Source organism: Eschrichtius robustus, chromosome 6 (genome assembly GCF_028021215.1).
Source record: "Eschrichtius robustus isolate mEscRob2 chromosome 6, mEscRob2.pri, whole genome shotgun sequence".
NCBI classification, from domain to species: domain Eukaryota; kingdom Metazoa; phylum Chordata; class Mammalia; order Artiodactyla; family Eschrichtiidae; genus Eschrichtius; species Eschrichtius robustus.
In genome coordinates this window covers 22,224,808-22,238,981 of record NC_090829.1, presented here as the reverse complement: position 1 = coordinate 22,238,981, position 14,174 = coordinate 22,224,808, and the positions used below count along the sequence as shown (strand labels likewise).

General features: G+C 44.9%; 1 protein-coding gene across 1 annotated transcript in view; it reads right to left on the bottom strand.

The window, feature by feature from the left end:
• The window catches only part of CLSTN2 (calsyntenin 2), a 643,926-nt gene that overhangs the window by 28,472 nt on the left and 601,280 nt on the right, over positions 1–14,174 (bottom strand). The window contains exon 9 of the mRNA XM_068545999.1: positions 10,291–10,453. Coding sequence (XP_068402100.1) covers positions 10,291–10,453 — 163 coding nt within the window. The remainder of the gene's footprint in view (positions 1–10,290; positions 10,454–14,174) is intronic.

Sequence of the window (14,174 nt, the reverse complement as noted above, 5' to 3'; positions counted from 1 at the left end):
TCTTCTTTATTTTTTTCTGAAGCCACAATTTTTAATAAAAGAATTCCAAAATCAAACCTGGCCTTCTGGGCCATTATGAAGAAATATTCATCAAGTGAATAAGAATATGCCTCTCTTCTTCTGATTTCTCCCATCTTACCCTCCACTTAAACGCACCTCTGCCTTGTGATTGCCACAGGGAGGGTTGTGACGGGAGAAGAGCAGATGGGGCTTGAAGCTGAATCTCTTCCTCATTTTCATTTGTAGAATCCTAAACCTTTAGGAGGGTGGGGAAGATGTGGGTATCTTCAACATCTGGGGAAAAATAGAGGAAGAAAATCTGCCTTCCCCCAGTCTAGGAAATGATACCCCAGAGTGGCGGGTGGCAGGGAAGGGGTGGGGGGATAAGATGAAAGAGATGCAGAGTGAGGGCACCTGAGGCCCACCACCTGGGCTGAGCCCTGGAAGGGGTGTGTGATATTGGGAGGGAATGCCAGCCTGGCACATCTGGACAGATGGACCATGGATGGTTTCACAGAGAGCATGAGAAGCAGCAGAGGTATTTCTGTGCCCCTAAGTAAGGCAAGGAAATACAGAGAGCACAGATGGCCCTAAAGGACCATTAATGATTGAGGACCAAAGAGATGGGCACTATTTCAGTGGATACCTGCATGGAAAGATGACTGGAGGCCCCTTGACACCCTAGCGCCTTACACAATACAGCCCCCTGAAATCAGCTGGCACCCTAAGGAAATGGGAGAATTCCAAATTTGTCAAGGTTAAATCTCCTCCACTCAGATAGAAGTGGGGCTTGAAATGAAACTAAGATGGATGTGGAAAAACTCCTTTTTTTTTTGTGAATCCAGATTCTTACCTGCTAAACATACAACTCCTTTTACAGATGATGTTTTCAAAGCTAGGTAACTGGCCTAATGCCCTACGGGCAGAAGTTAGTGAAATTCTGATTCAAACTCAGGTCTTGCTTGCTCCCAAGCCTTTGACCTGCACGCCATACAATACATATGGCCGGGAGGGTTCAAGCAACATTTCTTGGAGGATGTCATAATTGGGGTGCTTCAGAAAGATGGGGACAGGTTGGGACTGACACAAGGCTGGGGGAGAATGTCCAATTACACTGGGTTCTGTAGACACTGAATGATTTCAGCAGCAACTCCCAACGATTTGTGTCAAGTTTGCTGGGAAACACGGTTGTCCTGAAAAATAATAGTATTTAGCAAGTGTGATTTAACGTCGCCTGTGTTATTCTGAGTCGGAGTTTGCATTGGGAATGAATTCCCACTCAGCTTTCTTTCCACTGAGAGGTGAGCCCATCAACTGTTCATGTAGCTTTAGAATCAGTCATGTTCACCTTCCTCTGAGTAAAAGATCTGTGTCGTGTGAACGTACTAAGTCTCTACGTAGCTTTAGAATCAGTCATGTTCACCTTCCTCTGAGTAAAAGATCTGTGTCATGTGAACGTACTAAGTCTCTTCCCCTTGCAAAGTGTATGCGGATGCTGCTGGTCTTTTTTTTTTTTTCTTTCCCTGCTGTTATTCCCACAGCTATTTAGTCTGAGAAACCCATGGAAAGTAGTGGGGGCCACGTTCCCTCTTGCTTGAGTTGGAGGCTGCTCTGTGCATGGTTTGTTGATGGGGACACTCCTCAATGAACACAATTTCATGGATGGTTGCATATCAATTTTGAGCAATGCAAATGGTGAGACCATCTGAAATCTTGCTTTCTCTCATTTCCTCATTTCAGTGATGGAGACACACACGGAACGCAAAGACTAAGTGAAGTGTGTAATAGACCCCCATAAGCTGCAGCTTTTAAAACTGTCCGTGCAACCCCGGGGGTTGAACTGTATTTGCAGGGACTTGTGGACAGGGACACTCTGCCATCAGGGCTGGCCATGACACATTCTTAGCAGGCTTCCTCGATCCTTTGGTTTTTATGTCTCCCTCCCTCCAGCCTTTCCAGCAAACATTTACATGGCATGTTCTAAGTGAGTGAAACATATGACTCATGGGATGACCACAAAAGTCATTACTCTGGGGTTGGGGACCTAAGTTGATGGAGTTAGAAGGGCCCTCATATATCACCCAGGATGGCCCCTCCACTCTCCAGGACCACAGAGGCAAGACACAGTCCTCAAAGACTCAGAGCAGATAAGCAGCAGTAGTGAAGGTCTGGAATTCTCTTCTGATTCCAAACTCAACCCTCCCATTAAACCATAATGCCCGATGGGCCAGTGGTTATCTTTAGCCTCAGCTTGATTTTGTCTGATCTGTGGGAAAAATGCCCAAGGAGTCTGGGTAAATGGTTTGATCCCAGATTCCAGAATCCTCTGGTCTTCCTTACCTGGCTGTGAAACACCATCTGACTTTACGTGTCCCTAGAAGCAGAGGTGGTGTAGCAGCATAATTAAGGGTGAGGGCTCTGGGTGGCATAGACCTGGGTGCAAATCCAGGCTCTAGGTGACCTTTCCCAAGGTCCTTATGTTCTCTGAGTCTTAGTTTCCTCATCTGCAAAATGGGGATAATAATCACAGCCACACCATAGGGTTGTTAAACAGAAGACAAGCCAGGGCTGAGCACAGTGCAGGAACTCAAAATTGGCCGCTAGTTCTGGTGACAGCAAGAACCAAGGGACTCTGAAATGAGATGATGTCACGTGAGTTTTCTGTCTCTTTCTTCAGTGGCCTTCTCTTGTTTTTTTCTCCCCACTCTGGTGTGCCTCTCAGAGAAGTTAAAATGACAATGTTTTTACTCTAAGACCCTTGTCAAATTTTCTAATTAATATAACTTTCAGAATAAGATTCAACGTTAAAATTGTAACTCAGTTATACTGTGTTTCCACACATGAATGCCTGAATTTTAAAGCTGATTTCATCTGTGTTGTCTTTAAACCAATATACCCTCATGTCAAATGAACTCCAGGTCCTAGAACCATCTTTTCTTGATTTTTTAATACAGGCAATGCAAAGAGACACCCTGTTAGTCATCCCTGTGTGTCAGACCATGAACCATAGGCCTTTGTCAAAACAAACTCAAAAATAGGGTATCATTCAATAAACATTAATTATTGACCTTCTCCAGGACATGAAGTAGGAGGAAAGAGAAGGGGAGGAGAATCTGTGAGAGCAGATAGTCCTTACTTTCTGCAAACTCATGCCCTAGTAGCGGGTGGAGATCTGCATTAATAACTCCAATGAGATGTTTCCCAAACAGTGCTCCAAGAACACTATTCCACAAAGAGTGAGTTCCATAGTGGAATACGATTGAGAAACATAGGTTAAGTAATGTCAAACTGATTGGTTTCTTGGCAGGCTTTTGAGAGCTTTGAATAAGCAAATGTGCATTGTGACTCTTCAATGTGGTGCTGTGGGGATGGTTTATGCAGTTTCCCAAACTGGACCTTGGCCTCCTTGAGGAACCTGTGGGACCGAGCTTCATGAACCCCTCGGGAAATGCCACTTGGATGTAAAGCGGACTGTGCTAGCACGTGCCTCTTTCTCCCAGCAGCAGAGACCCCCAGGGATGCAGAATAATTTCAGCACAGACTTTATTAAGAGAATTTGTATTAAATTAGACCAAGCTTATTAAGTGACGGCATGTATTCCAAGTCTCTGAGCTACTTTTAGTGTCTGGCAAAAAAAAAAAAAAAAGACCTGAAAATGTACAGCAGATCTCAGGTCCACATGTGGCTCTAATTCCTCTTTGTCTGAGGAACAGATGCTATTGATTACTGCAACCCTCAGGGTATTTCCACCTTTTTATTCCTTTTTTGGCCATTCCTATTCTTTGCCTTGGCTCCTCCTCAAAGCCACAATGGGAGTTCTGTATCTGTCCCTTAACAGGTTCTAATTTTTAGAACCATCCCCTTCTTTATCTCCCACTGCTTTATTTGTTAAGTAGGGGGTAGGACTCAGCCAGACCAGGAGCTAGGGTAGAAAGCCCTCCTCATCCAAGACTAGAGGGTTGCCACCATCAGGAACGGGCAAAGCTAGACACTCTAGGAAGGTCCAGGTCCAGAGCACTGGAGGAGAGGCCCCAGCAGAGGCAGGGATGACATGGTCTCTGGGGACAGAGGCACAAGCAGGGAAGTCTGTGATGAGCTCCCCCAAGAGCAGATGAGGCTCAGGCAGAGGGCAGGGTGGTGCTTACTAGGGTGCATGTCTAGAACTATGTTTCTTCAAACATGTTCAGCTATTTCATTAACAGAACTCTTGCCCTGATATCATACAAAATGGATAAAACAGAATTGCTCTGGTTGTCGTGTTGGGGGAGAGGTGCCCTGGGGTGTCACCTGCTGAGGCATCTCTCTGAAACCCCGGGGACTCCCTAAGGCTGTGGTCTGGCACATCAGCAGCCTTCCCGATTCACCCCCACGACAGCTGAGTTACAGGCCGTGGTTGGTTGGGCCCAGTGTAGAGGTCCAGGCACAAAGCAGATGTGATTATACAGTTTTTACCATATATGGATAGAACTTGAGTTTTTGCTGTTAAAAATGGATGAGTAGGGACTCTAAGGAAAAGGACAAATTAATTAGTCTTTTAAACAATCTTCTCCAATGGCATGACCCAGAGAGTGACAGGGACCTGGTATTTGTCCAAAGGCAGCCGTTTCTGAGTCAGTACAGACTGATCTTGGCCAGGAGAGAGGGTCTGATTCCATCCCCAGAACACTGACACGGAGCACAGAGGTGATGGTCAGGTGGCATGCAGCGGCCACACAGAGGAAGGAGGACTTTCTTGAAAGGCGAGGTCCATCCTGACTTCAAAAGCCCTTCTCAAGAATTAAAATAGGCTGCCTGCTCTAGGCCGTACTGGCAACATTTCTTAAGTGTAAATGAAGTCTCAATTTTTTTTTTTTTAATTACTGGAAAAAATACCAATGAAAATAAAGTTCCACCAATTACTTTGGCTTTCCAATTCACGAACAGGGCACAGTAGGCTAATTGGGGCTGCAGGACACCGCCCAGCCTCAGTGCTGGAGCCAGTTCCCGGGAGCAAGCAGCTGCTAGCACATTATTTTCTATCCTCATTGTTAAACCCCGACTGGAAATTTCACAAATGGGAACCAGTTCCCTTGCCAACCTCAAAAGTACTTGAAAAACTCCCCACGATTACAGACCCAAAGGGGTTCGTTCACACAGCGGGCTTATAGCGTGTATGTAAGTGGACTTCGGAAGGTTTAGAAACATGCCGAGATAAAGGCTGCATTATAGGCCATCAATTTCACAGTGCCATGTCCTATTGAAAGACCTTTTGATGTCTCCTTCCAAGACAAAAACATGACTCCAGGGAGCATGTAAATATTCATGAGAATCCAAGTTCCTAACAAGGCAAGATGGCGTCCTATGGTCTGGCCTCAACTCCTTATCTCAGCCTCCTCTCAACTCATTCCAGTCCATGCACGTTCCAGTGATAGGGCACCCTGGGCATGCTGACGTCAAGCTTCTCTGCCATGCTATATGCTGTTGCCATCTTTATCTTCCTAGCAAACTCTTTTTCATCCAATAAAGCCCAATTTTAAAGATTTTAAAGGATTTTTCTCTTATGCTGAAAATTCACCAATAGATTATCATTCCCCTCAGGGAAGATACTCAGATCTTCTCCATGCCCAGAAGCCTGGATGATCAGGTTCTCTCCTATACCATCAACCCCATCTTCCAGCACTTGTCTTCTGACTGACTCTTCTCCAGCCTCAGTGACCTTTTTTCTCACATATAGATGGACCTGGGAGGGCAGGGTGTGTGTGTGAGCATTAGTCCTGGGGAAGGGGAGAAGGTCAGTGCATGCAGGGAGCCACAGGGAAGATGGAATCACAGAAGCCAGAGTGTACCAAGGTCTTGCAGACAATCTGCCATATTGGGTTTAGGTGCAAGGAGCAGAGAAGGAGGTGGAGGAGGCGACCAGCAGATGTTTTCAAATTTACACATTCATTCAACTGAAACATGCCAAGCACACTCCATGGAACCATCACCTAATCCTTGTAATAAGGAGTAGGTATTACTCTAGATTAAAAAAAAAAAATAGATGAGAAAGTAGGAGTTCAAGGAAGTTAGGGATTCTGCTGGGTCCACACAGCTAGTAAGTGGCAGGGCTGGAATTTGACTCAAACTCAAATTTTTTTATGACTCCTAAGCCTAAACTCTTTTTTCTTGTTCTGTAGAGGGTCAGTTGAAGGAGTATACAGCAAGAGATTAGCAAAGAGAATACAGAGTTTCTGTGGCGTTTTGATTCCGGAGTTGTCAGATATCTCAGAAGGTAAAGGGTTTATAGCATTTGTATCAATACACATCAGTTCCTGCATTTTCCCAAACACATAATCACATCAACAAGATGACCAATCAGCAACAGTGGCAGCAAGCCACAGTGGAAGGAGAACAGGCTTTGAAGAGTTGAGGTTGGGCAAATCTGATGGGGTGACCTTGGGTAAGCTACCTCACCTCTCAGACCCTCAGTTTCTTTATCCACAAGTGGGGACTTACTAGTGCTTTCTCACAGGACTGTAAACATCCATGTACATAAAGAGCCTCCTTGCAACAGTGGCTCTTAAAGTTTCCTCCAGGAAATGACATAAGGCACTTCCACTCACATTTAATTGGCCAAAGCAAGTCACATGGCCACACTTTACTCCAAGGAAGAGTGGTCCTAGCATCTATCTGGGAAGAGGACAGAAATACTCAAACACCCTAGTAACCGTTCTTTCTCCCACATTCTTTTAAAACATTTTTTAAAATATTTATTTATTTATTTATTTATTTTGGCTGCACTGGGTCTTCATTGCTGCGTGCAGGCTTTCTCTAGTTGCGGCGAGTGAGGGCTACTCTTCGTTGTGGTGCGCAGGCTTCTCATTGTGGTGACTTCTCTTGTTGTGGAGCACAGGGTCTAGGCACGTGGGCTTCAGTAGTTGTGGCACACGGGCTCTAGAGCGCAGGCTCAGTAGTTGTGGTGCACAGGCTTAGTTGCTCCGCGGCATGTGGGATCTTCCTGGACTAGGGCTCGAACCCGTGTCCCCTGTTTTGGCGGGTACATTCTTAACTACTTTGCCACCAGGGAAGTCCCTCTCACACATTCTTTTAAAATGAACGTATACTTTGGTTTGAAAATAATTTTTGTGGTATAGATTTTAAATAAATTGTCATCAGGTATAATACTAGAGCTTCTATTTATGGAGTGACAATGTCGTCTTCAGATGTGGCCTAGGTGGATATGGAGGAAGGAATCAACTCCCAGAGAATGGAGTCAAGGATCACAAAGAACATATCTCACCCTAGGGCAGGGGCCCTTACAGCATCTGCCCAGAGGAATTTCAGAATTGCTGTGGACCAAAGACTGCTGTGTTTCTCTAACTATTCCTCTTACTTAGTGGAAATGTTTTTTGGTTATTCTGCTTCATTCCACTGTTGTATAGTGTGTGTGTGCGTGTTTGTGTGCGTGTGCGCATATGGAGGGGGTGATGGCTGTGGTGGTAGCAAATACTTCTTCTTGTTAGTGTGTAGGTCTCCAGATCGAGTGGAGCCACATCTGGGCCAGATATAGAGCCTCCTATGCATCTCAACCCAATGAAATGATCATCAGGAATCACTCAGAGAACCTGGACATTGAGCTTGGAGCCAGTAACAGGTGGGACTTAGAGGTTGTCTCATTTAGAGAAGGGTGGTTGTGTTTTTAATATGGGAAGGGCAGTCAAACGAATATCGCTGACTAAGTGGACAGACCATAGTGTTCATGAGTGCTGTTCATACAATATTTCCAGTTTTTCTTCCAGATATATTGTAGATTTCACTTCCAGGCTTTGTTGGAGTTAGGTGTGGCCATATGACTTGCTTTGGCCAATAAAGTGTGAGTAAAAATGATTGGTGTCACTTGTAGGCAGAAGCTTTAAGGGCTTGTGCACCATCCATCATGCTTTCTTTTTCTTCTTTCTCAGCGTGCAGCAGTGTGGCTTCTCTGTCTGCTTGGGAAAAGCAGAGAGGAACCCCCATTTTTCTGCAGTGAATATGAAGTGAGAATTATTTTAAGTAACTGAGAACTGGGACTTGATTGTCACTGCAGCACAACTTAGCCTATTCTAACTGATCCAAAGAGATCATCTTAATTCTTTATAAAATCACTTTATTTTGGTGGGGCTGGTCTACCCAGTTGGCATGTAACTGGGAAAAGGTGGTTTCAACTGTCCTTGTTAGAGTTGGGGGCAGGTTTCCATTGCAGGCTGGGGTGACAGGGATCCAGATGTGGTCCCTGAGGGCCTCTAGGGAAGAGTAGTGGTAAGGTTCATGGTGAGGACATGACTGGGGCCCCCTTATCTTATGGGCAGCATCCAAGCTATGTTCCAAAATATCCACGGGCTGACTGGTGGTGCCCAGCTGGGGCACTGAGCCACACAAGAGGGCCATCGCTGTAGCACAGCTGTGTTCAGTGACTAATGATTCCTGTGCAACCTCTGAATCAGTGCCTTGCTATACTAATTAGTTTCATGGACTCTTGCCAGATGACACAGTCTTCCTTTCCTGTTATCCTGGGGAATTCTGCAATACTGAGGAAGCTCCTATCACGTTCTACTGAAATGTTTGAGAAGCTTTCTACTATCATGTGATGTACATCAGACTTCAAGTAGGTGACTTCTGCTCAAAAACACACTCTCTCACTCAGGCATAAAAAAGAATGAAATAATGTCATTTGCAGCAACATGGATGGACTTAGAGATTATCACACGTGAAGTAAGCCAGACAGAGAAAGACAAATATCATATGATTCATTTATACATGGAATCTAAAAAGGAAAGATACAAATGAACTTATATACAAAACAGAAATATACTCACAGACATAGAAAACAGACTTATGGTTACCAAAGGGGAAAGTGGGGAGAGGGATAAATTAGGAGGTTGGGATTAACATATACACACTACTATATATAAAATAGATAAACAACAAGGACCTACTGTATAGCACAGGAAACTATACTCAGTAGTTTGTAATAACCTATAAGGGAAAAGAATCTGAAAAAGAATATATATATACATATGTATATATATATATACATATGTGTATATGTGTGTATATATATATATATATATATATATATACACATACATACACATATGTATCTCTGAATCACTTTGCTGTACACCTGAAACTAACCCAACATTGTAAATCAACTATACTCCAATTAAAAAAAGTATATACTCTCTTCTGTTGCCTCATTCCTGCTTTGTTTCCTTCCCGGATTTTGTGTCTCCAGTGCTCCCAGGACTGCACCATTTGCCCTTCTTGTCATCTTCTCTTGCATGGGGCTGCCCAGAACTCACTCTTAGTCCCAATGCAGAGGGGCCTATGTCTCCCCTAGAGGGAACCAGCCCTCTGAAGGCTTACTCTTATACCATAACCCACGTTTCCCCTAAACCCCCATGGTGAATGGTCAAGGTCACAGATCTTAGTAACTTTCAAAGAATCCGTCAACATGAGTTCAAGTCATCTCAAAGTGCTAATCTGCTTATTTGGGGAGCATTTTACTTCCCCTCTGCTCTCCCATTGGTACTTCAAAACACCCCAGCTGCTAAGGGAGCAAAAACAAAGATGCCAGCAAATCTGAGTGGGGAATAGAAAGGCTACCTGCATGCTCAGAGTGCTGGTTTTCCTGTTTCCAAAGAGGAGATTAGCCTGGGTGCAGGGACTGGAGGAGAGGCAGCAGCAGAGGAAATGAGGAGGGAGCAGAGACCTTCAAGCGAGAAGGCAACAAGGAGCCTCCATCCCTGGGGAGCAGGGAAGGGGCTCAGAGCTTAGCAGAACTTGAGAGTGGCCTCTCATGGCCTTGAACCTATGGACAATCCATCCACCCCCTCCGTCCCACATATTTGTGAGTTCCTGGAATAGAGGGTTGGGGTCTTGGACAGTTTGATCGGGAATAAAGAGAGATCCTTGGCTCCTGACCTGTGTAGCAATCAACAGAGCCAACTGGCAATTTTGTTATAAGATTACACATTCAGCCTTCTTCTTACACAGCCCCAGTTTGAAACCGGATAAGGTTCCAGAACAATAAAAGGCATTAGCAACTCAGAGGCAACCTAAAATCGCTCATGTTGACCTAAAATCAAAATATGGTCTCAAGCCAAGTGCTTTATTATTATACAAGCTTAGTGCCTGGATTCATCCTTATTTTTATAAGTCCTGTTTTATTAGTAAGGGATAGAAAATTTTCCTGGCTGATTCTCATACCACTTGCTTTGCCCTTTTCTCTGTCAGTACCTTTCATGGACTGTACACAGATGGGCCAGGAAGAAGGTCTGGACTTAGGGTTACCTTGCCAACAAGCGCCGACCGTAAGTTGCATGGCTATGTGAGATGGATGAATGGGCCAATCGTTGGTCACCAGATATGGTTCATACGTTGCTCCATCCATGTATAAGGTAACCACAGGAAACTCCACATTGATGACATAGTAATGCCATTCTTTGTCACAAATCTAGTGGAAAGAAAGAGAAGCAACACTTAAAATTGAATACACAGTGAAATATCAAACAGACTGTTATTCTAATTATGAAAGAGGGAGAAGAGACCTTTAGATCAACAATGTTTATTGCGAAGAACTCAATGAACATAATGGTTGATATGCACTGAGGTTGTAGAAACTCAAATCAAATGTGATGGGGCAAACTATGGAGTAGAGGAACACCTGAGAAGCTAATCATCAGGTGAATATTTGGCTATGGGAAGATTATCTTGGTCACATAATTACCAGCTCTCTAGGCTGGCAAGTTCTTGGTGGACAGGTGGAGGTGTCTACTTAAATTTGCTCTGTATGAAATTTTTCTTAGTTCTTCAATAGAGAAAGAGTAAAATTGAAATTGTTTTTCTAAGCTCTGGGATGGATGGAGCTATAAAAAGAAAGATGCTAGATTGGAAGTAGAAATGAAGAAGAAGATAGAGAAGGGGCAGAGGAAGGGAAAGAGAAAGAAGAAAATAGGAGAGGAAAAAATGAGGAGTTAGAAAGGATCAAGGAGAAAGCAATGACCATGGGAAGAGGAAGAAGAATGAGTTTCAGAAGAATAGGAACCCCCCCCCCCCAATTCCTTTGTCTCTATATTAAGGCTTGTCTGAGAAGTTGTTGTAGTCTCACCCTCCCTTCACCCCAAGCAAAACAAATTCTGAGACAGACAGTCTTCCCGAGAGGACTCAGTTTTATCCTTCCTTAGAGTCCCTGGGGAGCTAGAGAAGAACAACAAGTGGGTCCTCCTGGCTGGACTCAGTGCACAGCACTCTTGCACTCATGTCCCCTCACACCTTTTGCACCTATGATTTCTGGTCTTAGGCCTGGGAATGAAAACCTAACCTTAATGGGTGGGCAGAGACATTGGGGGCCAGGATAAAGTCACAATTCCTGACCTCAAGATACTCAACTCCCACAGCATGATCCAAAATAGAAACCAATATGGCACGTCTTGGGAAAAGAGATAGGAAGCATAAAAGGTGACAAGGCTGGGGACGGGAGCCCCCTCCCTCCGATCCCCTAAGCAAGTGTCTTGGAAGTCGCATTAGGCTCTCTCTCCTCCCCACTCCCTTTCCCTCAAATCCCTCTGTACCCTGTGGAGTCCACCTCGGAAGTGTCTCTCATCTGCGTCCTCTTGCCTCCATTGCCCCTGCCGTCTGTGGCAGCGGAGACAGATGGGTTCTGCATGAAGGTGACCCCGAGTGAGGACATCAAAATCCTCCCTACACCCTGCTCTGGATTAAATGTGCTGTTTCTCATGAATAGATAACATGAAAAAGGATGCTAAATGATCTTTTCCCTTTCATTCTGGAATAAGATTTTTTCCCCTTAATGTTCTTTTTATACGGTTCTGTCTCATGTCTCAGAAAATTGCTCCTTTTGAAATCCATTAACCTGATAAAGCCTGATGAATATTTTAGGGGCCCTTGGAAGGTTAGCAGGAGGGGTCCAGGCAGATGTCTCCAAAATCCTGTTACACTTCACTGAGTGTACAGCTCAGTACCTGATACATCTCACTAGAGGTCCTAATTCTATTTACACCCACCTTCTGCTTGATGCCTGAGACCAGACACTGGGCTGGGTGCAGGGATCTTGGGGTGGGTCTCTGACCCAGGTGAGGCTGACCTAGGGGTGTAGGTGTGGCACAAAGGAAGCTCTGAAGACACAGTCTAGGGGTGATGAAAGAGTGGGGAACTAAGGAGAGTTCTGAATGAGGAAGCATCTAATCCAAGGAGACCCAATGCACGCTGGACTTGGGGTTTGCAATCACGGATGACCAGCCAGAACATCCTGGGGATGGTCTCTGAGGCATCAGGAAACCTCTGACCAGTCCCAGGGTGGAGAGTGGACAGATGGCAGTGCCGTGACCCTGTCCACACCTCACGCCCTTTGAAATATAGGCAGAACACGAGAGCCAATCAGGCAGCACTGGGGGTCTCCCCTGCCCAGGCCACCATCACCACTCTTCCAGTGGCCTCCCTCTCGGGCCTGGCTGCCATGTTGAATCCACGCACGGGCTGACTCTACATCACTCCGCGTCTGCCGAAGCTGGATGGAGGCTGGTCCTCTGGCCCGCTTTCTTTCACAACACTTACAGCATTTTTGTAGGACAATACAAAAAAAATTCCAAGGAGGAAGCAAAATAAGTCCGTAGCTTAACAGGAGTAGCAACCCCTGTCAACGTTACAATCTTCTCCTAGGCATCCCCACATCCCCCAGCTTTTCTGAAATGTGCTCCATGAACAACAGCCCTTGTGATGTCCCACCTAAAAACAGTGATGCTGAACACCAAGCCTTGGTTTTTGTTTTTGTTTTTTCATTTCCCATGTCATTAGCCTATCCAAGGTCCCCAGCAGCCTCAAAGTATACATCTGTAACAATTTTTCAACCTTTTCGGAAAACGGAACTTTTCTATTTATAGCATTCCTATAAGCATCCCATGAAACAACATTTGGGAAAGGTCTATTTGGAACACACTGTACATACAACTTGAAAGTTTGCTTATCTCACTTAACATCAGCATTAAAATGCCTTTACTATCTTCATTTTTAGATGGCTGTATAATATGGATAAACTACATTATACTATACTATATTTTATACTTCATTATTCCCTTATTCTCAGGTATTCATTGTGTACCAGCAATTATAAATGATACCACAATGAATTTCTTTTTGCATAAATATTTGTCTGCATTTCTGATTATATCCTTGGAAGAGATTCCTGGAATGAAATTACTGGATCAAACGTTGGAGGTATTTTTGAAGGCTCTCGACATACATCATCCAATTTTTTCCTGCAATAGTTTGTGCTTATTTATGCTCCTGCCACACAGTGTGAGACTGCTTGTGCATTGTACCTTTACCACATTGAGTATTTAAAAAAATAGAAAATCCTGGCAATTTGGAAGGGGAATACGTTTTATCTTATTTTAATATGGGTCACAAAAGATGGCAAGATTTATATTTTCCAAGGTCAGAAGGTAGGGCCTTCTGGGAGTGGGGAGCAGCCTGAGCTGACCTAGACGTAGTAAAGATTGGGAGCTTCCCCAGTGAGCTCCTAACTCGGCATCCAAACAGAGGCTATCAGTCAGACTAGGCTTACTCCTGCAGACTTCTTGCACCAAGTAATCTATGAAGGCAGCTAAAGGAAACGCCTAATTAGGGTTTCATAAATGTGGATCTATGATGAGAAAGAGACCCGCATTAACCCTCTGCAGGGACAAACTGTAACTGAAAAATGATCAAGCCAGGAGGCAGCAAAAATAACTGTGTCAAGGCAATGGCTCCACCATGAAAGGAGGAAATTAGGCAAAGTGACCTTTCCTGGGGGGAGAGAGGAACTTTTATTCCTGATTGTGCATGAATCCCTGGGGAACCTGGCCGGCACCAGGCATGTCCAATGCCATCCCCAGAGACAATGCACAAGCCCTCAGCTGGACCAAAGACACTTTGCCCTCTGGAAACCTGTAGGTGTGTTCCCAGGGTGGCTGGTGGCAGCTGCTGTTTAGCTGGGGAGTGAATCAGAGACCGAGGCCCAGGGACAAATGCTGAGGAAGGGTGGATAGCAGGGACAATGCCAAGGAGGTCTGAGTTGGGAGCAGGCTGGTACTCCAGGGTTGAGTTGGAGACTGGGGAAGCCTCCCATGAGAGGGGAGGAGATCAGGCTGCCCACAAGCTGGTCCAAATGTCCTTGA